The sequence below is a fragment of the Macaca fascicularis genome, chromosome 9 (genome assembly GCF_037993035.2).
Source record: "Macaca fascicularis isolate 582-1 chromosome 9, T2T-MFA8v1.1".
In the NCBI taxonomy this organism is placed as follows: Eukaryota; Metazoa; Chordata; class Mammalia; order Primates; family Cercopithecidae; genus Macaca; species Macaca fascicularis.
Window position 1 is genome coordinate 16124276 of NC_088383.1, and position 25575 is coordinate 16149850.

The 25575-nt window shown below is 45.2% G+C and overlaps 1 protein-coding gene across 7 annotated transcripts in view; it reads right to left on the bottom strand.

The window, feature by feature from the left end:
* Positions 1-7423: 7423 nt before the first annotated feature.
* Positions 7424-25575, bottom strand: part of FAM171A1 (family with sequence similarity 171 member A1) — a 147271-nt gene continuing 129119 nt past the window's right edge. For 4 of the 7 annotated variants that reach the window (XM_045399623.2, XM_065520343.1, XM_045399622.2 and 1 more), the window contains 3 exons: positions 17026-17142; positions 11774-11888; positions 7424-10378 (listed from right to left, as the gene is read on the bottom strand). In XM_045399623.2, the coding sequence (XP_045255558.1) occupies positions 8692-10378; positions 11774-11888; positions 17026-17142 (1919 nt within the window). In that variant the 3' untranslated portion in view covers positions 7424-8691. The remainder of the gene's footprint in view (positions 10379-11773; positions 11889-17025; positions 17143-25575) is intronic. The other 3 variants (XM_074001117.1, XM_074001116.1, XM_074001118.1) reach the window with 1 other exon arrangement.

Sequence of the window (25575 nt, forward strand, 5' to 3'; positions counted from 1 at the left end):
TGGTAGTACATGCATGTAGTCTCAGCTACTAGGAAGGCAGAGGCAGGAGAAGTACTTGAACCCAGGAGGCAGAGGTTTCAGTGAGCCAAGGTAGCGCCACTGTACTCCAGCCTGGGCGACAGAGTTAACACTCTGTCTCAAAACAAACAAACAAACAAACAATAAGTAGTAGAATGGGGAAAAAGAGATGCCACTGTTTTGTCTACCATTTTCCCTAAAAAGTAGCTGAGAAGCAGCTTGTATAACCCCAAAATGACCATTGTCACACTAGAGCAACAGGATTAGGGAACTGTAAGATACTAGTAATAGTTCAGAGAAATAAGTTGTATTTGTAATTTATGACTTACAAAAACTTTGATGTGCCTTGTCTCACTTGAATTCAACTCACCCAGAGGTGAGGAGAGCAAATATCCCCAACGTCTTCCTAAAGCATCAGAAGTGAGTCACCTGTCTGTTGGTCAGAACCAGGCCTGACACCCAGAGCTGCTTCTCCAAGTGCTAGATTTTAATAATTAGCATGATGGCCAGGTGCGGTGGCTCAAGCCTGTAATCCCAGCACTTTGGGAGGCCGAGACGGGCAGATCACGAGGTCAGGAGATCGAGACCATCCTGGCTAACACGGTGAAACCCCATCTCTACTAAAAAATACAAAAAACTAGCCGGGCGAGGTGGCGGGCGCCTGTAGTCCCAGCTACTCGGGAGGCTGAGGCAGGAGAATGGCGTAAACCCAGGAGGCGGAGCTTGCAGTGAGCTGAGATCGCGCCACTGCACTCCAGCCTGGGCGACAGCACGAGACTCCATCTCAAAAAAAAAAAAAAAAAGAAAAAAAAAAAAGAAAATAATTAGCACGGCTTACCATGCCTTAGACCCTCATTATGGAGTGCTGAATGCATACTGTAGACAGATGGCAGAGGGTACCAATGAGGTGACGGGGCAGCAGCCTACAGAGGTGGCGGCACACTGGGCCGGGGGTCGGGAGATGGGGCCCCACCTCCGTCTGATCACCCACTGCATGTGTGGAAAGGCCATCACAACACCTGTGGCTTCAGCCTTCCATTTCCTCTGCTGTGAGACCACCAAGCCTCTTTCAGGTTCTTCTATTCCTGTTCATCCTGTTAAGCTGCAAAAGCCTAACAATGCGAGAATTATTAGCCACTTAGAAGGTACCAGAATACCAACAGGAAACAAGTCACAGTGGCTGCGAAGAGTGGAAAGAACATTTGCCAGGTATTTTAGTGTGTATTTACATTTACAGCTTTGAAAATAAGGTTTTTTTTTTTTTTTTTTTTTTTTTTTTTTTTTTTTGGCGGGGAGAAGACTTGCAATTTCTATTTCGCCTGGAGTTTAGCTGGCTTTCTCCCTGATCTATGAGAGCAACTGCCTTTCTCCTTGTCACTGCCTTCTCCTGTTTTAAGGACCATGACAACCATCATGCCCTCTTCAAGTTCTCTGTGATGTCATAAAAGTCCCCAAGACATAATTGCAACGTGCTTTAACTATGGTGTCAATGCAGCAAGCAAGAAATCATGGAGTTGCAATATGGTTGAAAAATCACCCCCCATTTCTAACTTTACTCATTTTTATGAGGTCCTCTAGGTCTAGACACCTGCATAAGTGACGTCTACGAGAGGGTGAACATAAGAAATCACACTGAGTTTCTCGTGCTTGTGGCCTACGTACCATTCTGTGGCTTTTCTGGTTTCCTTCCGTTATGGTTCTGGTTTGATTTTCTTGGGTGTGATGCCTCTTTGTTTTTGCTTTTGTCTGTGCTAGTTTAGCCTAAATAAAGTTCCAAATACACAGGGTCAGTATCACTTAAATGATGTTGTGTATACCCTGGCAGAGCTTAGGGCACACGCTTTCTTTCTTTCTTTCTTTTTTTTTTTTTGAGATGGATCTTCGCTCATACTTCAATGGAGTGGGAGGAGGGGGTTAAAGTTTACAAAAATTGGAAAAATTACTGACAATTAGATACTGGCTTACTTGTTCAGAGAAATAACTTTTTTTTTTTTTTGAGATGGAGTCTTTGCTTTTTTTTTGAGACGGAGTCTTTTGCTCAGGCTCGAGTGCAGTGGTGCGAACTCAGCTCACTGTAACCTCCGCCTCCTGGGTTCCAGTGATTCTCCTGCCTCAGCCTCCCTATAGGCATGCACCACCACCCCAGCTAATTTTGTATTTTTAATGGAGATGGGGTTTCTCCATGTTGGTCAGGCTGGTCTTAAACTCCCGACCTCAGGTTATCCACCCGCCTCGGCCTCCTAAAGCGCTGGGATTACAGGTGTGAGCCACCATGCCCGGCTAAACACTTTCATAAATTCCTCCCAAGTCCTGCAGCCAAACCTGCACCAAGAGAAGTTCTCTGATTTTTCTCCCCTACGAAGATTGCCCATCTCGCACCCTGAGTCACCACCACAGCCTGGTGAGCAATTTCACCTGGACTTTTCTGTCCTAATTAGGGGTTTCCATCTGAAGCCTCAAAAAGCTAAAAAAATCTTAATGAAATAAAAGTTATGATTTGGAGTTATCATTGCTAACATGGAAGGCCATTTAGAATACAGTATCTAGTGAGAGAAGGAGACTGAACGTGGAGTGGGCATCCTTGTGTAGAAGTATTTATATGGGTAAAGCACAAAATGTCAGCTATAGTTGTGTCTGGATGGTCGTTTTTGGTGACTGTGATTTTTAAATTCTTTTCATATTTCTACTTTCTGATTTTTCAAAGAATGATGAGTGTATTGTATAAAATATTCACTTTTTTGGACATTAGTGGAAAAATTGGTGAAGTGGAATATAGTTTGTTATTTAGTTCATAGTATTGTGCCAATGTTGATTTCTTACTTTTGACAAATGTCTCATGGTTCTGTAAGATGGTAACCCCAGGGAAGCTGGATGAAGGATAAAGGAACTCTCTGTACTATTTTTGCAACTTAAAATAATTTCAGAATAAAAAGGCTTAAAACGGTCAGGCGCGGTGGCTCACGACTATAATCTTAGCACTTTGGGAGGCCGAGGCGGGTGGATCATCTGAGGTCAGGAGTTCGAGTTCGAGACCAGGCTGGCCAACATGGCTAATATAAAAAATTAGCTGAGCGTGGTGGCCCATGCCTGTAGCCCCAGCTACTCAGGAGGCTGAGGCAGGATAATCGCTTGAACCCGGGAGGTGGAAGTTCCAGTGAGCCGAGATCACGCCATTTTACTACAACCTGGGCAACACAGCGAGACTCTGTCTCATAAGGCTTAAATAAATAAGAATAAAAAATAAAAAATAAAAAGCAAGAGACTAGGTTTTGGAGTCAGGTAGACCTTGGTTCATGCATAGTTTGTTCCCTTCTAGTGGGCGGCATGCTGGAGTGGACTTAGGAGTGATGTTCTACAATTTCAGGGATTTTGCAGGTCAGTAACTAGACATAGTCATTTTTAACAATTAAATATTACAAGTTTACAATATACCAAAACAAAGGTAATTACTTAAAACTCATTTCCTATTTACTTGAGCCTATTGATGATTATCCGCAGTAGTTATGTTCTATAAAGTTGCCGGGAACACTGAACTAGTGAGTGCAATACTAGAACCCTTGCTTCTGGAGGAACTACAGAAGAAGGTATTTCCTGTGAAGGTTTAGTCCAGGCTTGCAGTTCTCCATGGCTACGCGGGAAAGGTGGGGGCCTCCTGAAATCCTCTGGACACAATATTTCCATCAACTGCTCAACACATAACCTTGTTTCATACCCTTCCATTTAAAGACATCTCATTTGATATCTATAGTCGGTTCACGAACATTGCACTCACGGCCAACAGCACTACAACTCACGCTCAATAACACACGATTTCTCCATAAGGCACATCCCGGCTTTCCCACGCTTAGGAACACTAGCCAGCACTTAAGCACTGTACTTGGAGGCCATTTTAAACAGTGAGATCACCAAGCAAAAGCATAAAAATGTAGAAAATGAAGCACAACATAGACTGTGCAAGGGACACCTGTGTACGGCGTCACAGGTGAACAAGAAGGCGAAGCATTGCTACGTTTGACCAAAGCTGAAAACGTGCATGTTGGGCAATGCATCTTTCATCCCTCTACACATCCCCATAAATGACCATGAAAACACAGTGAGTATTGATTTTGGTGCTGCAAAATACACAGTTGATCCTCGCTATGCATGGATTCTGTCTTTGTGAATTCCCCTACTTGCTAGTTTCAGTTTAGTTTTTACTTGCTAAAACTAGCAAGTAGAAATTCGCAAAGATGCAATCCACGCATACCGAGGATTAGCTGTGTATTTTATTATCTGAGGTTATTTCCCTGCCTTGTATCTGTTTAGTGGAAATAGAACTGTGCTACCACGGATCTCTTCCCAACTCTTGTGTGCAGTGACTCAGGTCACCCTCGTAACTTGTAACTGACCACAGTGGGAGGATTTACACTACAGAAACTGGCAAATGCTACACATCGGGGCTTGATTTGTTGATTTTCTCCATCACTTTCTTAAACCTAGACAATAATGCAGATTCACCTTAAAACTGTATCATACCTGGAACCATTATATTGCAAATAATACAAAAAGTTGAGGAAATGTTCCAGTATTCAAAAACTACTGAATACTGATTCAGCAAAGTTGTCACTCCATGATTGATGAACAAATGACATTCTGAGGGCTTCAATTTCACCTTAATCATTAATACAATAAAATGACAAAATGAGGCCAGGTGTGGTGGCTCATGCCTGTAATCCCAGCACTTTGGGAGGCCAAGGCCGGTGGATCACTTGACGTCAGGAGTTCAAGACCAGCCTGGCCAACATGGCGAAGCCCTGTCTCTACTAAAAGAATACAAAAATTATCTGGACATGGTGGTGTGCACATGTAGTACCAGCTACTCAGGAGGCTGAGGCAGGAGAACCGCTTGAACCTGGGAGGTGGAGGTTGCAGTGAGCGGAGATCGTGCCACTGCACTCCAACCTGGCTGACAGAGTGAGATTCTGTCTCACAAAGAAAAAAAAAAAAAAGACAAAATCATGTTTGAGCTACACTCTTGTCAATTGTAACAAGACAGGCTATGATAAAAATCTATGAAAGCATTGTGAGAACCAATCATCAAAGGGAATTTACCATGGAATATTATTTTTTTTTTTTGAGATAGAGTCTCACTCTGTTGTCCAGGCTGGAGTGCAGTGGCGTGATCTCGGCTCACTGCAACCTCTGCCTCCCGGGTTCAAGAGATTCTCCTGCCTCAGCCTCCCGAGTAGCTGGGATTACAGGCATCTGCCACCACACCCGGCTAAATTTTGTATTTTTAGTGGAGAAGGGGTTTTACCATGTTGCCCAGGCTGATCTTGAACTCCTGACCTTAAGATATCCACTCACCTCAGCCTCCCAGAAGTGTTGGGATTACAGGCCTGAGCTGCCATGCCCAGCTTTATGTATTTCATTAGACAGATTATTATGTATTCCATTTGTAAGTTGTGTCCTATACATCCTTTATCAGGGACAATATAATTTAAGTGCATTCACTTCCAGAGAGCTGGCTGTTTAAGCCACGCACCACTGTTTCTAGCTGAGTGACCTCAATTAACCACTAAACCTCAACTTAAGTATAAAACAAAGAAGAATAAACAGTCCTTCCTTGAAAGATTTTGAGGATTGAATGCAATGATTTTTTCCAATACATTGTTTCCAGGTAGAGACTTCAGGAACCTCAGTCCCCTTTTCCCCACGCACCTCACCTGGGGGACAGACCCAGTGACACATTCATCCCTGTGCACGCCCACCCCTACTTTCCCAGAGTGGTCCTGTGTGCCTGGACTAAACCGTCACAGGTGGGGAAAACTCACCACTAGGGGGCGGGAGCAAGATGCCTTTGATGGTTGTGGTCCTTCAGACCATGTAACTGATTTGGAATACTGTGACATACTCGCTCTCCCACCCTCTGTGGGGAGAGAGAGGATAAATGTGTCAAGTCGGCGGCCATGGTGCTGCATTCAGAGAATCCCACTCTAGTGACCAGCATTGGCACCCTGAGAAAATGAGAACCCTTGAGCCCCAGTTTGGACAACTGTTAAAATGTGATTAAAATCTTCGGCCGACCCAGTTGCCCTTCTGCAAACTCACCTGCTTGTCGTCCTAGGCACACGGCATGCTGTGACTGCTGCTGGCTGTTTAATACATCGGGGCCCATCCAGGTGAGTCTCACCTAATGAGGAGTCAGCAAAGCAGCCTTCTCCACCCCCATCTTCCTGCCAGATCTCTCAGGATCAGCGTTTACAGTTAATGTGCTACCTGCCTTTCCCAGGTAACAGGCATTAAACGAGGCTCTTCTAGAAACTGATGTTTTAAGGAGGTGATTCCATCAGCAGCAACCTTAGAGCTGCAAAGGACTGGGGTCAATGACAGCAGAGAGGTCGTCTGGCACTTCCTCCCTCGCCCCTCCTCATCTAGGTCTGGCCCTGGATTTTCCTGGAGGAGCAACTTCCTTATTCTTTTCAGGGGAGTTGACCGATGCCTTCTCCCTGGAGTCTTAGCCAGGTCTGCAAGGATGACCCTGCCACCTACTGGTGAGATGTTCGCTCCCACGCAAAGGGCGTCTCACTCCTTAGCTCCCCAGGCTCCCATCTGGCTAGCTGTCCCACTGTCAAGAACTTGCTCAACTATTTTCCCCCTTAAAAGCCAAATAGGCAACATCACCACTTGAGAATGAAAATCATTCAAACCACCATGATTAGTTCTCTGCCTGCATGGAATTTACGAATACTGATTTTGTTGACTGTAAACATAGCTGGCTTAATTTATTTCTGCCAGTTATATCCCGACACCTCCATTAATTATTTTATTTTGATGAATAGTTTTACACATCTGAGAGGATTCTGGTCATTCTAATGATATCTTCTTGAAGCTCTTCCAAGATGGATCAATACTGACCATGAAACATCAGATTCTTCTAAAGTGCAGACATCCCTCTTTACCTGAAACACAGCAAAATGTTATCCGGTGTTCTTGAACAAAACTAAAGACAAAGGCGGATTTTTTATAGATTTTAACCCTAGAGGAAATTCCTAGGTGTCTAGGTGGTGGCTCTCCAAATACAAGTCTGACAACTGCATTGCAGACTGCTGCCAAGGAAACAATGACAAAGACCTTTTTTTTTTTTTGAGACAGGATCTGCTCTCTTCCCCATATTGGAGTGCAGTAGTACCATCATGGCTCACTGAAGCCTGGTGACTTAAGCGACTGCAACCAGGTAATTAAAAAAAATTTTTTTTTGTAGAGATGGGCTCAAGTGATCCTGAGTTCAAGTGATCCTCCTGCTTCGGCCTCCCAGAGTGCTAGGATTACAGGTGTGAGTCACCATGCTTGGCCTGACAAAGTCTTAATAACAACTTTGAAACAGATAATGGCTCAGAATGAATGCAAATGACCACAAAGACAGTTTTCCTTTTCTTCAGAGTTTATTTTGAATTTTCATTTTTGGATAACCAAGCAGCTCTTTAAGAAGAATGCACAGAAGAGTCATTCTGGCACTTTTGGATAGTACATAAGATTTTTTTTTTTTTAATTTTTTTAAGCCTCACATTCAGCCCACTTGCTCAATCCAGACTCCCACGTTGGGTGAGCAAGATGAGTCCATAGGATTCCAGAGTTAATACGTAACCGTATATACAAACAGCCAAAAAACCATAACGGTGCCACAGGGATGGAACAGGGAAGGGCATCTCTAACGTGTCCTCTAGTCTATCTTCGCTAAACAGAACCCACGTTACACATGATAACTAGAGAGCACACTGTGTTGAAATGAGGATGCTGACCCCAAATGGCACTTGGCAGCATGCAGTTTAAAGCAAAAGGGACATCCTTTAATAACTGTATAAAATCCAGGCAGTTTCATTAAACGAGTTAAGAAAACCAACAACAACAAAAAGCGAGGGACTGTCTGTTGTCACTGTAAAAAAGGCACTTGGAGTTAATGGGACCAGGATTGGAGGACTCTTAGCTGATACAGATTTCAGTACGATTTCATTAAAAGGCTTGGATGTTACGAGAGGACACTCGGCGGTTCCTGAAGGGAGACACTGAGATGGACTGCTGAGAAGCAGAACAGATGAACACAAAGGAATCAACTCTTTACAACCAAATTGCATTGAAGCGACAACAAAAAAAGGCAAACCCCAAAACGCAACCTAACCAAAGCAAAATCTAAGCAAAATCAGACAACGAAGCAGCGATGCATAGCTTTCCTTCGAGAGAACGCATACCTTGAGACGCTACGTGCCAACCTAAGTTCTCAATGACAGCTTCACAGTAGGATTATTGTGATAAAAATGACTCAAGCGATGCAAAAAGAGTTTCATCTGTTCCCAGAATCAGAGGGAGAACTGAGGTGATCGTTAGAGCGTAGCGACATCACGTGCGGTTTCTTAATGTCCCTGGTGGCGGATACATCAAGTCCCCGGAAGGACATCTGGACACCACTTTCAGCCACCTCCTTGCAGGGGCGACATCCGCCAAAGTCATCCTTTATTCTGAGTAATAACTTTAATTCCCTTCTAACATTTACACGGCAAACAGGAATGCAGTAAACGTCCACGTCCGTCCCACGGCGGGGCTGCCGTTCTGTTTCCTCCACGAATGGGTACGCGCTTCCATGAGAAAGGATATTTGGCAATTTTATATTCCACAGTCAGGTGGCTCTGCGATAGCTCATTTAATGTTAAACGCCATCAGGGGCCTCTCCTCCCGTTTCTGCCAGGGGCTTTTCTTGTCTTCTCCTTGGTCATCATCATCATCGTCTTCCTCTTCCTCGTGGGCAGATCTTCTCTGATGGGGGCTGACGGCTGGCTCCGGGGGGGCGTCCGCAGTCCGTCTGGTTGTCTCCTCCTGCAGGCTGGGCAGCTGGCCACCACTTCTCCGAGCCGACCCCTCCAACAAGCATCGCAGGGCACTGTCCTCGGGGGTACAGACCGTGGTCCCACACTCGCTGCCACTCTGTTCCACGTCATCCAGGTACACGAGCTGCGTGTAGGCCGTGCTGTCTGGGGCCCGAGGCTCTTTCTGCTGGTGCTCTTGGACGGGCGGGTAGTTCTGCTGCAGAGACAAAGCATCTCCCCTTCCCTTCCGGGCAGATTTTGGTTCATTCATATCCACGCCAGAGTCCAAACTGGCATCATTACTTCCATTCCTTCCAGCTCTTTGGAGATCAATGTATGAATGTCTAACGTGAGCGTTGGACCTGCCATCCAAGGAGACGAACCACGCCCGGGGGTGTGGAAGTGGCTTCCCACCCCCAAGCTCCATCAGCGCCTTTTCAGTCAGGAGCTGCACCTCACTGTTCATCTGAGCCAAAGCCGCGTCGTTCAGGGAAGCTGGGATGGAGAGAGACTCCGACATGGATGCATTCTGAGGGCTCCACTCCCGGGTGCCTGCGTCCTGCAGGTGCTGCTGAGAGATGGCCTGGGAAGCCAGGGGCTGGGGCTGGATCTGCGAGGACGGGTGTGGGAAGATCCCGGCATGGGGACTGGACAGCTCAGCCTGTAGTCTTTCTAGTTCAAGCTGTTGATCAGCCGGGACGACCAGAGGCTGGCTGACATAGGAGTGGTCCCCGGGGAGTTTCATATAATGAGCCGGGATGACCAAGGCGGGCAGCACCTTCCTGTAAACGCTGTCATTGACCTGGTCGACAGAACTGCAGCAGATCAACTGGCCGGGCCGCGGGAAGGACGTAGGTCTCTCGAGGTGATCGACCGATCGTGACATCATACATTCAGTTGGTCTGCGGTCCAGCAGCTGTTCTTTCTCGGGCGATGAAGGTGCGGGATACAGATGTTCCTGAATGGTGAGTTTGCTTCCTGCAGACGCTGGACCTTCTCTGTCCTGCTTTTCAAATAAAGGCTGTGAGAGCACGGTGTTGTAACTACCCCTGTAGTCAGCATTGCCCGAGGACTCGTAGCCTTCTCTTTCCATAGATTTTCTTGCCTTTAAGGGAAAAACCTCCACTGACTTATGGTAGTCTTTCCCCAGCGTCCCGCTTGGCGTGAGGTTATCAAAGGAGATCTGGCTTTTATCCTCTTCCTTGCAAGACAGGAGCTCCTCCCGGGAGCTAAATTCCTGGGAGGTGCTGTAGGAGAGCTTGAGCATGGGGGTGTGCAGGTCCCCTTCCCCGCCAGGAGACATCATTTCCAAATGGACTCCACTCATCAGCTCCTTCGTGCCTGGGGCCTCGGGGCGGCCGTGGCTGGTGACGGACAGCGGGCCAGGGAATTCTGATGCTCGGCGCGAAAACAGCAAGTTGATGTGTGACATGGAGGTGGACTGGTCTCTTTTGGAACTCTCCAGTCCTGCAGGGAGCTGCAGTTTTCTGTGGTGCTGACGAGGTTTCAAGCACTTCCTCCTGCGACCAAAGACACAATCCAAACCCAAAGATTAGTGATTCTCACAATGGAAAAGTTTCAAGTTTCAGGTAAAATCCTAATTCTCAATTTCCACAGGGAGAAACAAGACAAAACAAGTCATCAGCAGCCAGAAGCCTTCTCACCCCACACCTGTTCTTTTATTTTTTTGAGACAGCATCTTGCTCTGTCGCCCAGGTTGGAGTGCAGTGGTACGATCATAGCTCACTGCAGCCTCGACCTTGTGGGCTCAAGTGATCCTCCCACCTCATTCTCCCAAGCAGCTGGGACCACAGGCACACGCCACCATGCCCACCTAATTTTTGATTTTTAGTTTTTTGTAGAGATGGGGTCTCCCTGTGTTGCCCAGGCTGGTCTTAAACTCCTGGCCTCAAGCAGTCCTCCCCCTTCGGCCTTCCAAAGTGCTAGGCCACCATGCCTGGCCCTTATCCTTATTTTAACCCAGAGTAGGATAATCCAGAGATTTCATCTTTTACTGTCTGGAAAGCCCTTTGCCTAAATGAATTAAATGTATGACATACATTTTTCTATGACTTAAAAAAGTCAACAACTTATTAAAGAGTGTCAAATGTGACTAAAATGCTTTGCATTTTTAAAAAGAAAATTTTCCTCTATAATGCCTTTTTAAAATAGCTAAACTTAAAGGCTTTTATAAGCCAAATTACTTATTTCAAAGGGGTTAGTCAAGAGTTGACAATAAATATTCTTGCAAACTGATCAGACACAGCATCCAAATAAGAATTTTTTTTTTTTTTTTTTTTGACTGAGTTTTGCTCTGTCACCCAGGCTGGAGTACAGTGGTGCAATCTTGGCTCACTACAACCTCTGCCTTCTGGGTCCAAGCGATTCTCCTGCCTCAGCCTCTCGAGTAGCTGGGATTATAGGTAGGCGCCACCATGCCCAGCTAATTTTTATATTTTTGGTAGAAATGGAGTTTTGCCAAGTTGGCCAGGCTGGTCTCGAGCTTCTGACCTCAAGTGATCCGCCCACCTTGGCCTCCTAAAGTGCTGGGATCACAGTTGTGAGCCACCGTGCCCGGCCCAAATAAGAAGAGTTCTGTTTTGCCCTTGAGAGTATCATCTCTTAACCAGCGTTTAGGGATACTCTAAATAAATCATATGACCATTGTTAAACTCTTTTTCATAATTCCCCTTCTAAGCAATGTTATCCACGCAGCATGCTTTACACATACTATTTGTTAAGTTGCAACTTAGATCACAAATGTGAGTTCTTACTTTTTCATGGGAAGAAAAAGTACTTCAATTTAGAAAAATTAAAAAAAAAAAACAACCCACCTCCATATCAATGCTTCTAAGTATCAATTGCCCAAGAAATTGTGAATTAAAAAAGATATTGCCAAAATGGTAAAACTTTACCTGCAATAATATAAAAGGAGACACAGCAAAACCAAAAGTATGAAAGCCATTCCTCCTAAAATGGCCAAAAGAAACACCGTGTGATACGTGGTAATATCCTGTGTTACAACGGGACCTAGAAGGTCAGAAAATGGCATTTAGAGTTTTGAACACCTTTAACTCAAAAGAGGGATCATTCATTGAGAACACAGTGTCTTGTGCTTACTCTTCTTGGCTGGGGCATAGAGCAGTGGCCAGAGGAAAACACTCTTGGATCACGCACTTGGGGTACCACCAGCATTGCATTAGTGATTAGCACGACTATTATGGAAGCTCCCATGGCCAGGTGAACTTTGAATACTCAAAGACAAGATGTGGTTACGTCAAGGGCCCCCCACTAAGCGGAGAAGTGTGCCTCACTTGGTAGCATGTGCCTTCTTTGAAATACATGACCTTTTTATTTTAATTTTTTTTTTTTGAGACAGGGTCTCATTCTGTCACCCAGGCTGGAACACAGTGATATAATCATGGCTCACTGTAGCCTTGACCTCCTGGGTTCCATCAATCCTCCTGCCTCAGCCTCCAGAATAGCTGGGACTACAGGCGTGCACCACCACATCTGGCTAGTTTTTGTATATTTTTTTAGAGGCAGTGCTCTCACTATGTTGCCCAAGAGGGTTTTGAACTCCTGAGTTCAAGCAATCTGCCTACCTCGGCCTATCAAAGTGCTGGGATTATAGGCATGAGCCACTGTGCCCAGCCATGTGATCTTTTAATGCAAGAAAATGAACGCATGATGATTTAATGACTGGGACTCTCACCTTCAGAAAGATGGCCTGACTATCTGGGAATTTTATATTGCAGGGGAGCAAAAAAAAAAAAAACCCACAAAGTTTTATTCTTGCTTTTCCCGGGCAGTCAATCATTACTGTCTGGAGAGCCCTTAGTCTAAATAAACCAGTTTAAATGTATGACATAAATTTCCTGTGACTTAAAAAAGTCAACAACTTTTAAAACTTAATACAGGTATCAAATATGACTAAAATGATAACCATCTTTAAAAACAAGATCTTTTTTATGCCTTTTCAAAATAGCTAACCTTACATGGCCACAGATCTCTTTAGAACTTATACATAAGGTTACCAAAGGTAAAAATATTTTAAGTTTATGTTGTAAACAATCCCAAGAGGTAGCTTAACTCACATTTTATGTTCCATAGTAGTACAAATCTATCTTAATGTTACTAACAACAGATCAACGACAACAAAAACCTCCCCACATGCCAATATTTAGGTATTTATTAGTGTCCGAGTTTCCTGGCAGTGTATGAATACATGGGTCAAAATGAACTGGTTCCTTTTTTTTTTTTTTTTTGAGATGGAGTCTTGCTCTGTCGCCCAGACTGGAGTGCAGTGGCCGGATCTCAGCTCACTGCAAGCTCCGCCTCCCGGGTTCACGCCATTCTCCTGCCTCAGCCTCCCGAGTAGCTGGGACTACAGGCGCCCATCACCTCGCCCGGCTAGTTTTTTGTATTCTTTAGTAGAGATGGGGTTTCACCATATTAGCCAGGATGGTCTCGATCTCCTGACCTTGTGATCCACCCGTCTTGGCCTCCCAAAGTGCTGGGATTACAGGCTTGAGCCACCGCGCCCGGCCATGAACTGGTTTCATATTATTTCAGAGTAGCATGGTTTTGATTACTAAACACCACAGACACCCATTTGCTTATTTTTGATTTTTGATATTCTAAGACACAGATTTCTTTAAAAATCTTCTTAAGGGGACAAATCTCCTAATTTAAGACCTAGATAAACCCAAGATTTACCAGTTTTTGAAAACAGTGATGTTACTTAAATTCACGAGAAACACCATTCTCTTTCAGATATAATTACTTCAGTGGAGTGGGAGGAGGGGGTTAAAGTTTACAAAAATTGGAAAAATAACTGACAATTAAATACTGGCTTACTTGTTCAGAGAAATTATTTTTTTTTTTGAGATGGAGTCTTTGCTCTATCATCCAGGCTAGAGTACAGTGGTGTGAACTCAGCTCACTGCAATTTCCGCCTCCTGGGTTCAAGTGATTTTCCCGCCTCAGCCTCCTGAGTAGCTGGGATTATAGGTGCCCACCATCATGCCTGGCTAATTTTTGTATTTTTAGTAGAGATGGGGTTTCACCATCTTGGCCAGGCTGGTCTTGAACTCCTGACCTCGTGATCCACCTGCTTTGGCCTCCCAACGTGCTGGGATTACAGGCGTGAGCCACTGCGCCCGGCCCAGAGAAACAATTTTTTTTTATGCAAAGACAATTTCCACGGATGTACCAAAGCTTTGTCAGGAGTCACCAAGACACTTAGGGTACACGTAAAAATATTTCCAAATACTGATGCTTTGTCCTTTAAGTACTCCAAGCATTATTTGTTTTGTTTTGTTTTGTTTTGTTTTGAGACGGAGTCTCACTCTATCACCCAAGCTGGAGTGCAGTGGCATGATCTCGACTCACTGCAACCTCTGCCTCCCAGGTTCGAGCAATTCTCTTGCCTCAGCCTCCCGAGTAGCTGGGACTATAGGCGTGCGCCACCACGCCTGGCTAATTTTTTGTATTTTTAGTAGAGATGGGGTTTCAACGTGTTAGCCAGGATGGTCTTGATCTCCTGATCTCGTGATTCGCGCACCTTGGCTTCCCAAAGTGCTGGGATTATAGGCATGAGCCACAGCGCCCGGCCAGCATTATTGTTTTAACCTCTGCCAGTGCAATTCTTTATAAAATTCACAGCTATATTTCACTTCCTTCTTAAACAAGGAGTTAAGGAACACAACCTACATTATTTTGTTGTTGCTTTTGAGTTCATAAAAGTCCAATATTAGTGTAATTTGTTGTTATAAAGGTGGGTTGTGAGATGACTGACATATGTATCCCCACATTAAATACCATTAGAGGCTGTAGTGGGTATGCTTTGTGTTACTTTTGAGATGGGGTCTCACTCTGTCATCCAGGCTGGAGTGCAGTGACATGATCATAGCTCACTGCAGCCTTGAACTCCTGAGCTCATGGGATCCTCCTGCCTCAGCCTCTCAAGTAGCTGGGACTACCGGTGAATGCTACCATCCCTGGCTAATTTAAAAAAAAATTTTAGAGATGGGGTCTTGCTGTATTGCCCAGGCTGGTCTCGAACTCCTGGGCTCAAGAGATCCTCCTGCCTTGACTCCCAAAGTGCTGGGATTACAGGTGTGAGTTACCATGCCCTGGCCGGTGTATGCTTTTTATAGCCTTGAGTCTCTTCCTTCACTGCTAGGAAGCTCTCAAGGGGACCTACGTCTGGCAGTTCCTTCATCCTGCCTTACAAAAGCATATAATGGCAGGGCGCAGAGGGTCACGCCTGTAATTTCAGCACTTTGGGAGGCTAAGGCGGGTGGATCACCTGAGGTCAGAAGTTCAAGACCAGCCTGACTAACATGGTGAAACCCTACCTCTACTAAAATACAAAAATTAGCCAGGTGTGGTGGCGGACACCTGTAATCTCAGCTACTCTGGAGGCTGAGGCAGGAGAATCGCTTGAACCCAGGAGGCGGAGGTGGCAATGAGCTGAGATCATGCCATTGCACTCCAGCCTGGGCAACAGGAGCGAAACTCCATCTCAAAAAGCAAACAAACAACAACAACAACAAAACCAAAACATACACAAAAGCATATACTAATCTGCAAGATGGGAAAACTGATAGCTGAGACTGAAATACATCTAAAATTAAAGTTCACTTTAATGCATGGGCTTTATGGCATTTATTTTGGTACTTAAGATGTTTCTTTTCCTTCCTTTGTTCCTCTTCAGTCATAATCTAGGTATTTCAGATTCAGAGCGTGGGACATTTCTGTACATGGTTCATGCTTATATCACGACAAAAACAATACCATCAAGGGAAACACATTACTCTTTTTTTTTTTTTTTGAGATGGTGTCTCGCTTTGTCACCCAGGCTGCAGTGCAAGTGGCACAATCTTGGCTCACTGCAACCTCTGCCTCCTGGGTTCAAGCGATTCTCCTGCCTCAGCCTCCCAAGTAGCTGGGACTACAGGTGTGCGCCACCACACCCAGCTAATTTTTGTATTTTGAGTAGAGACGGGGTTACATCATGTTGGCCAGGATGGTCTCAAACTCCTGACCTCGTGGTCCGCCCTCCTCGGCCTCCCAAAGTGCTGGGATTACAGGCATGAGCCACTGCGCCCAGCTAAGGGAAACATATTACTTTTAAAACAGATGTGAAGTGTAAATTTTCTTAGCATGGTGATATAAAGTCACTGTGACACATTTTTCAACATCTGTTCAGGAAAGACCTCCGTCAAATCAGTTACGTTGTGAGTCTAAGTGCTAATTCCAGTGATAATTCCATTTGCTAAAATATTTGAACTTTCATTTCAGAACTGCCTTCATGGTTCATTTGCAAGAGACACCTTTTAATGACAGCACATTTCGACCTAGCTCAGTCACCTGCTTTATTCACCAGTCTTGAATGTGCATGACTTTTAGATGTGTTTAAAAAGAAAAATCATCAAGATTTGCCATTTGAGCATACAGATTTGCCACCAAGAAAGAGATTCACTGACGAAGGCTAAAGGCAGTGCAAGTCATATAGATTCTAAAGGCAGCTTGAGCGACAGAAGCCATTGCTGGAAATAATTCTCCTGAGATGACTATTTTGAAAAAAAAAAAAAAAGTTCTAGAATATTTATGGGTGTAACATAGGTTAAAAAAATAAACTGTTAGTCACATTCTGAAAGATATGCATTAATGGACATATCCTAAATGGAGGGGAAGATGCTCTTAGACACAAAGCAACTGGTTTGCGTTTAAGCCTTTTTGGAAATGTCCCACCAGGCTTTCTGCCCTCAATGGTGACTTCCCACTAGCACCTCTGTGGAGTGCTTTTCCCTACATATGTGCCTACACCAGGCCACAGCTGTTTCAGGAATTAGGGAGGAGATCTTGCTGGTCTCTGTGGGCTTTTGATGAAGAATTCCCTATGGCAGCTGTCTGAACCAAACAGGCACTCAAGACTATTTTCTATGCATTATTCTTACCCTAGATGGAATATTTCCAACCAGAAGTCCCCCACCCCCACGAAATACCTTCTTTCCATCATTTCATTTTCAGACTTTTAGCCATTTTTGAATAAGATGTGATCTCCCTGTTGAAGTTATCTCCAAAAGCATACTTAGCCTGAACCCTCAAAGACCAAAGCAACTGAGCCGCATCATCGCAAGTGTTGGCTCCGTGTTACCTGGGATGGGAGGGGACATGGCGGCCACCCAGTACCCCAACTGGGGGGCAATGTACGTCCACGTCAGCTGGCTGCCTTCCTGGTGCACAAGACCCAGACCGCTCTTCAGCCACGTTCCTGTGGAATTGAGAAAGAGATGTTAGCTACAAGCACACCAAGCTCCTTTGTAAGGCTTAAGCATATTGTAAAAGTCATCTTCAATATCTTAAATGTCATGTTTATGACCTATAAGATAACTGAGGTGGCCAAAGTGTCATCTAGGGACCCCAGGCAGCTTTCTGGAGAAATTCTTTTCAATTTCCTTTCAGGGAAAGATGAGCAACTTTAGTGTTCCTTTGCCTTCTCAATTAAATTACTTTCAGCCACTTTATCAAACACCCCTCCTTCCAAACACAGACGATTTTAGCAGAAGCCTTTGGACCTCAGAAGCAGAATAAAGGTAGCATGATGGGGGCTGGTGGGAGTGAAAAGAGAGGGGGAAATCAGGCTCCATTCAAGCTCTTTGTCCTTCAGCAAATTTTCTATCCACAACTGCAGACTGGCTATATCAGAATTACCTAGGGGTGTTTTGAAAAAATAGATCCCTTCACCCCATCTTTGCAAATTCTCACCCAGTAACCCTGGCTTCGGTGAGCAGTTTTAAAAGCTTCCAGTTTGTTCCAATGCTGGGAAACGCCAACTACGTCAAGGTCTCTGCTGTGTCTCCCAGTTATTACATTAGCTAGCATCTGAGAGTAACGCGCACCTACTGTGCACTAGCTATTTGCAGCATACGTGTCTTATAATACACCATCTATAATTCTCACCACAACACTGAAGACTGGTGAGTTACAAAACTTTTCCAAGGCCTCTCGGTGGCCAAGAGCGGAAAAGAACCTGGGGCTGCCTGACCTCGAGGCTGTGCTATTTCTTCTGCTCTACCACGCTGCATTTCCTAGCAACCTTCCCAGCATTTGATTGCATTTTTACTTTGTGAAGTTTCTAGGAGCAGACTCATTGAAGAGGATGAACTTGCCCAAGGTTGTTGGGCTATTTCCCAGCCAAAAATGGATGCCTTTTCCTGGGCTCACCTGCAGAGAGTCTTGCTCTGAGGCCTGCGATGGCAGCTGTGGGAGCAGAAGGCCAGGGAGAGGCGGGGCGAACCTCTAGACGGCCCGCGCACCCACCCTGATCTATCTGCATGGAGATGTCGCAGCATACACAGGGCTCCTGCGCAGCTCACCTCCCTCCTATAGTCATCCCCACCTGAAATGGCCACGTGGGTGACCCTGTGGCTGTAAGGCCTAAATAGACCAGCTGTGCACCAAACGCAGGCATGTGTCATTTAACAGGGATACATTCTGAAAACGCATCGTTCATCGCTGTGTGAACATCATAGAGCGTCCTTATGCAAACCTAGATGGTGCCGCCTCCTGTACACCTGGGCTACACGGTCTAACCCATTGCTCCTAGGTTACAAACCCGTACACCATGTGACTGCGCTGAATACCACAGGCCACCGTCACACACGGGGAAGTATCTGTGTATCTAAACATAGAAAGGGTACAGTAAAAATACAGAATTATAGTCTTAGGGGATCACCATTGTATATGTAGTTCATCGTTGGCCCAATCGTCATCCTGTGACTCATGCCTGTATTCTACCCAAATGCTCGCCTTGCTTAGCTACATGCCTCATGCAGAGGTGGCGGTAGTGGATTTTTTTTCCCCCTGAAGAAAGAAACAATACTTGGGCTGCTTCGAGGCCTTATCGGTTGCCATAGCAACATTCTAATGCAGTGGGTGGAAGAGGCCCTTGGTGATGCCTCCTCTGCAGCCGCTCCTCCGCTCACACGGCAGCCGCACACAGCGGGCAGGTGGGAGAGGTCGGGCATCAGCAAGGGCTCGGCATCGCCCCCTTCCCATGCCACAGGCTGGATCACTGTGCCAGCGGGTTTGGGCTCCAGAAAGAGCAGAATGTAAGCAAGGTTTTGCAAACGGGTATGAGGGAAGGGATGCCCGGTTCTGGTCCATTTCCCGAAGTGCACCCTTCTAGAGATCACCCTGTTCTACAGGGCTACTGTACTAGGGGAGCGACAACGTAAGATGTTTGACACATTGAGGAAAAGGGGCCAGGCATGGTGGCTCACGCCTATAATCCCAACGCTTTGGGAGGCCAAGGCAGGAGGATCACTTGAAGCTAGGAGTTGGAGACCAGCCTGGGCAACAGTATACATACACCTCTTTAGTTCCTGCTAGGCAGTCTTCACAATGCATACCTCTATCCATTCTGTGACTCTGCCTGCAAATGTAGCTCTAACCTCATGTAGTTTTTAAAATCTACCCAGTCTTTCAAGATTCAAATCAAGCCCAGTGTTTTTCCAGAGGCCCTTCTAGGACACATGGGTCTTCCATGCCTCGGCACATCCTGGGCAAGTGTTACTGCATCATCCATTTGCCAAACACACATGTTGCCTTCAGTGGCCAGCCTGTGGCCCTCAGTCTTATCTCCTTTCTTAGACTGTAAACTCCATGGGTGTGGCCTGTGTCTTGTGTTGCTTTTGTCTTCTTCTCAGCGCCTAGAGATACGCATAGAGTAGGAACTCCAGAGAACTTCAGAATGAGTGGAAGCTACAGGTGCAATAAAAAATAATATCTGGTAACCTGTGAAAGGCTGGGTGTGGTAGGCAGGGAAGGATATCCCCATGGCAGTGTGACCACGCCTGGGATGCTGCCCTTTCAAACTAAAGGGAACAGAACCAGCCGGGAAAGAGCCTACCATGGCTAAAGTGCGACACTGTTCGGGGTTTCAACAATCGTGCTGTTACTGGCAAAAGCATTTCATGCTTTCCGTGTTTTGTGGGAGGAAATAAGCCCCAGGGAGTACGGGAATTAACAAATTGTGTACTAGAAACACATGCTTCTCATGGCGGAATCCTGATGCCACTGTGGGAGGCAGACAGTTTCACCACCAGAGCAGTGGACACCAGGGCCAGGATTCTTTTTTTTTTTTTTTTTTTTTTTTGAGATGGAGTCTCGCTCTGTCGCCCAGGCTGGAGTGCAGTGGCGCGATCTCAGCTCACTGCAAGCTCTGCCTCCCGGGTTCACGCCATTCTCCTGCCTCAGCCTCCCGAGTAGCTGGGACTACAGGTGCCCACCACCTCACCTGGCTAGTTTTTTGTATTTTTTAGTAGAGACGGGGTTTCACCGTGTTAGCCAGGATGGTCTTGATCTCCTGACCTCATGATTTGCCTGTCTTGGCCTCCCAAAGTGCTGGGATTCCAGGCTTGAGCCACCGCGCCCGGCCTGGCCAGGATTCTTTACTGGTGGTACCAGATGGCAGAGCACACAGACCTCTGCAAAGTCTCTTCTGCTGAATATGGGATCACTGGGTGTTGCAACCAGGAAGGGTGCCCTTTCATCACATGGTGAGAGCCTCGGGTACTGCTGAGACACAGCAAGGGAGGAACCAGGTTGTTCCTGCTGCATGGACCAAAGAAAGCTCCACTGCAAGGCCTCTTAAGTCAGTCCACCTGCCCCTGAGTATGGAGACCGCGGGATGCTCCTGGGTGAGGACATCTGCCCAGAGGGCTGTCCTGCTTAAGCCTGTCTCCTTGGGATCTGACAGACAGCAGTCCCTAATGTGACAGCAGCCCAGCTGGGCTACCTGCTCAAGCCCCCTTCACCCTGAGCTTCTCTTTCTGCCCTTCCCAGACTCTTCCAGGGGCTTACCACTGCCTCTTAGTGTCCTCTGCACAAGCAGGCAGCCGAGGTGGCTGCTGGGACTTGCAGACTCAAGGCAAGGTCATGTGGTGAAGGCAAGCAGGACCTTACAGCCTCCTCCTTCCTCACCCCAGAAACCCGGGCTTCTTCCTGCAGAAGCCACACCGCTGCAGCTACACAACCTGGTCGTGCAGCCGGCATTTTAGGAGGTGGCTGGACAATGACACGTGCCTCTCTGTTCCAATCAATGCCTATGGCTGGGCCTGTTACCGGGACTGCACGTGTGTGAAGGTTACAGGGTGATCTCTCTGGCAGCATCAAGGAATGAAATTCTGCATTACTGAAATTTCTAGATAATTGATTATCAAATAGTTTTTAAAGCATTTGAACTCCCTCTTTAATGGATTCTTAGGCGGAAACTAACATATGAAACAGATAAAAGATAAGCTTCTCTGCATGAGGGCAAAGAGATGTCCCCCCACTCCCCACCAGAGCCATCCCCAGGACACCTCCTGAACCATCTGGGAGCTACTCTTCTATATAACCTGACTCTTTGCTGAAACTTGAAAAGGCCATTTATAAAAATTCTAAAAAGCATCATTTCCCCCTGTCCTGTGAATGTGAATACAATGTTGACTTTTCTTCATCCCTCAGGGTCATAATTATGATCAACTACAATGCTAGGTTCTGACATATGAATGTCCTTAAGAATACAGAGGTGGGGATTAAAAGTTGTTTGCTCCTGTGCTGAATACTGCCACCTACCCTCATGTTTATTTCCTTTTTTTTCTTCCTTATAACTTGTTATCAGTGTTCTGTTATCAACTCTGCTCCCTCACCACCACCAACCCCCCAGCTTCCCACCTGAAGCTGTATGCTACTGGGAAATACACAACTTGGTTACAATTCTGTCTGAAATAACATATACAGGAAGTGTGAGGGACAGGAGGACAAAATCAGATATGCAACAGTGATAAATCTCTATATACCTATATCTATTCTCTCTCGCTATATAATTTATATTTTATATATATATATATATATATATATATTTTTTTTTTTTTTTTTTTTTTTTTTTTTTCTGAGACAGAGTCCTGCTCTGTCGCCCAGGCTAGAGTGCGGTGGCTAGATCTCAGCTCACTGCAAGCTCCGCATCCCGGGTTCACACCATTCTACTGCCTCGGCCTCCCAGGGAGCTGGGACTACAGGTGCCTGCCACCATGCCCAGCTAATTTTTTGTATTTTTAGTAGAGATGGGGTTTCACTGTGTTAACCAGGATGGTCTCAATCTCCTGACCTCGTGATCCGCCTGCCTCAGCCTCCCAAAGTGCTGGGATTACAGGCGTGAGCCACCACGCCCAGCCATATATATATATATCTTTTAAGACAGAGTCTCGCTCTGTTGCCCAGGCTGGAGTGCAGTGGTGCAATCTCACCTCACTGCAACCTCTGTCTCCTGGGTTCAAGTGATTCTCCTGCCTCAGCCTCCTGAGTATCTGGGATTACAGGCACCTGCCACCACAACTGGCTAATTTTTTGTACTTTTTTTTGTTTCTGTTTTTGTTTTTTGAGACGGAGTCTCACTCTGTCACCCAGGCTGGAGTGCAGTGGTGCAATCATGGCTCACTGCAGCCTCAGCCCCCTGTGTTCAAGGGATCCTTCCATCTCAGCCTCCCAAGTAGCTGGGACTACAGGCACATGCTACCATGCCCAACTAACTTTGTATTTTTTGTAGAGACAGAGTCTCAATATGTTGCCCAGGATGGTCTTGAACTTCTGTACCCAAGTGATCCTCCTTCCTCTGCCTCCCAAAGTGCTGGGATTATAGGCATCAGTCACCATGCCCAGCCTTGAGTTATTCTTTAGAGTTACACCTTACACAATGGAAAGACTCAAGAGATATTTTCAAGAATAAACAATTTGTTGAAATATCTTACTAATTTTTTGAAAATGAGTAATGCATCCAGCTGGCAAGGTTCATTGGGTGTAAAGCATCATGCATTCTTAATTTGGAAGCTACATTTAACTACAATGATTATTACACATAACAACTGACAGGCAAGGAAAGATATGTCCTGCAAGATCTGATGGTATCTCCCAGCAATCACCAAGTGTGCTGCTTTCCTGCTTGGTTACCAACCAGTAATGAAATCAACTTTTATTTGCAAAGTATAAAGAAAAGTGAGTTCAAAAATTTAACAAATGGCCATCAAAAGAGAAAAGAACTCTAAAATATGAAAAAGAGCTCAAAACAATGTCTGATTTGAATATGGTCTAAGGAGTTCAGAGTTACCTGGCTTTTCCTGTCACATTTTTTCTGCCTGGAAACTCCCCGATAGCAGCCAATTACCTTCTCACCACTGGGTAAGAAGCAAACAGACCTGATATTATAAGCACTATTGATTCTGAAAAGAAAATCATACCTGAAACTCACATGTTAAGAGATGCTTAAAATCTCTTTTTAAGAAAGAGATTAGCCAAACTACAAGAACAAAGTAGGAGTACTTTTTATTTATTTTTTTATTTTTTAAAGAGTCTTGCTCGGTCATTCAGGCTGGAGTGCAGTGTTGCTATCTTGGCTCACTGCAACCTCTGGTTCCTGGGCTTAAGCGATCCTCCCACTTCAGCCTCCTGAGTAGCTGGGACTACAGGTATGCACCACCACATCTGCCTAATTTTTGTATTTTTAGTAGAGATGGGGTTTCACCATGCTGCTCAGGCTGGTCGCAAACTCCCGGGCTCAAGTGATCCTCCTGCCTCTTCCTCCCAAGGTGCTGGGGTTGCAGGCATGTGCCCCACGCCAGCCCAAGTGACTGTTCTTATGCTGAGATCTGTTAGCACGTCAGACCTCAGAATGCTGGGCAGATGAACACCCAGCCGAACAAAGGGTCAATGGACCATACAGATGACTTCCCTGGATTGACATGATTCTAAATGTGATTTCCCAGTCTGCCACTTCCTAGTCATGTGCGCTGAGGACATGCTGAGGATGACACAGAAGAGGAGCTGAACATCCCTGTGACATCGCTGAACCACTGGTGCAATCCTAGAGCCACCTGCCTCATGTTTCTTTGTCATGTAAACACTAAATGGCCTTGTCATTTAAACGCTTGTAGCTGGGTATTGTACTTCTTGCAGCTAATGTATTCTAATGGATGTATTTTTCCAGAAAGAGGCTGGAGTGAATTCTACTAGGTCTATACGCTGGGACTCGGAAAGAAATTCCACAGCCACTCAGAAATCCTATTGCCAAAAGTTCTATCAATGAAGACGTGACCGTCCACACTGTGAAATATAGCCATTTCTACTCCTACAGCTACATTCGTTCAGTGAAAGATTTGCGAACATTTAGGATGGGGGGCAAGGTCACTTGTGCTGGTGCAGGCATGGTCTCGGATGGGGAAACCTGCTGTTGTTTCATTTTTCAGCTGTGGGCTCTGCCTAATCACTAGCTTTCTTGGGCTGTCATGGCTCTGGCTGAATAATTAGCATGGAGTGAGCACTAGCTCATCTGAGGAATAATCTTAAGAGGTATGCACCTCTCAGATCCATGGCAAACCCTCATCATCATCAAAATCATCATCACCACCACCATCATCACCATCGTCATGACCATCATCACCATCATTGTCACCCCTTCACCATCACCTTATCACCATCATCACCATTGTCACCCTCATCACCATCACCATCATCACCACTGTCACCCCCATCACCATCATCATCACCACCATCATCACCATCACCATTATCACCACTGTCACTCCCATCACCATTATCAACATCACTATCATCACCATCACCATTATCACCACTGTCACTCCCATCACCATTATCAACATCGCCATCATCACCATCACCATTATCACCACTGTCACTCCCATCACCATGATCACCATCACCATCATCACCATCAGGCCTTTCTAGATCCCTGAACATGCTAGATTTCTCTAGAAAACAGATGACTTGCTTCCTAGGGCTTTCATCTGCATTAAGCAATAATCTCCATAAGTTTCTACCAACTGTATATATAGAATTATCAATACCTAAGTCTGTGTTATTGTGTGCTTTAACAAAATCAGCACAGAATCACATTAAAATCAAATAAAAAGCCATCAGCCCTTAACCCACATTCTTCAGTATGGCAGAAACAGTGACAATTTCTACATTTATGACACTGTGGGGTAGTCCTCTTTTTTTTCCAAATTAAAGTCTATGGCTTTGAGTAGCTAGGTTTCCTTCTTTGGAATTATTTTTCCATGAAATATGTCAGGAGTAAACATTCCTTGTTAATTATATAGCAAAGTATTTACCCGGTGGTCAATTATCTAATCATTCTTGTTGAAAGCAATCAAACTGAAAAGCAAAAGTTATGTGCAGATGGTTGGATTCTCATAGCTGTGGGCAAGTACATTTCAGGGCTGGTTTAAACAAGAATAAAATTAAGGGCAATTCATTGTAACCAATGACCTTCTGTTTGAAGCATGAAATCATGAATGTGTTGAATATTAGAAATTAACACGATGACTGTATTCAGCTGCAACACATTCCCTGGGTATTTTTAGGTAGTTTTTGAGAAAGATTCTTAAATTTGAGCAACTGATTTTTTTTCCTTTAAGCTTTAGCTGAGCTGTCATAAGACTTACTGAAACAAGTTTTAGGAAAGAAGCAGTTATGGGAAACCATAAAATACTGGCAGACTTATAGAAAGCTTATTCCTTAAATAGATAGCTAGAGGTATTAGGATACATAAGAGCATTAATAAAACTTAATGAGAGACTTCTGAATTTACAATAGATATATATATACATTTCCTGAAAGTAGGTCAGAATACAAGCTAATTAGCCCC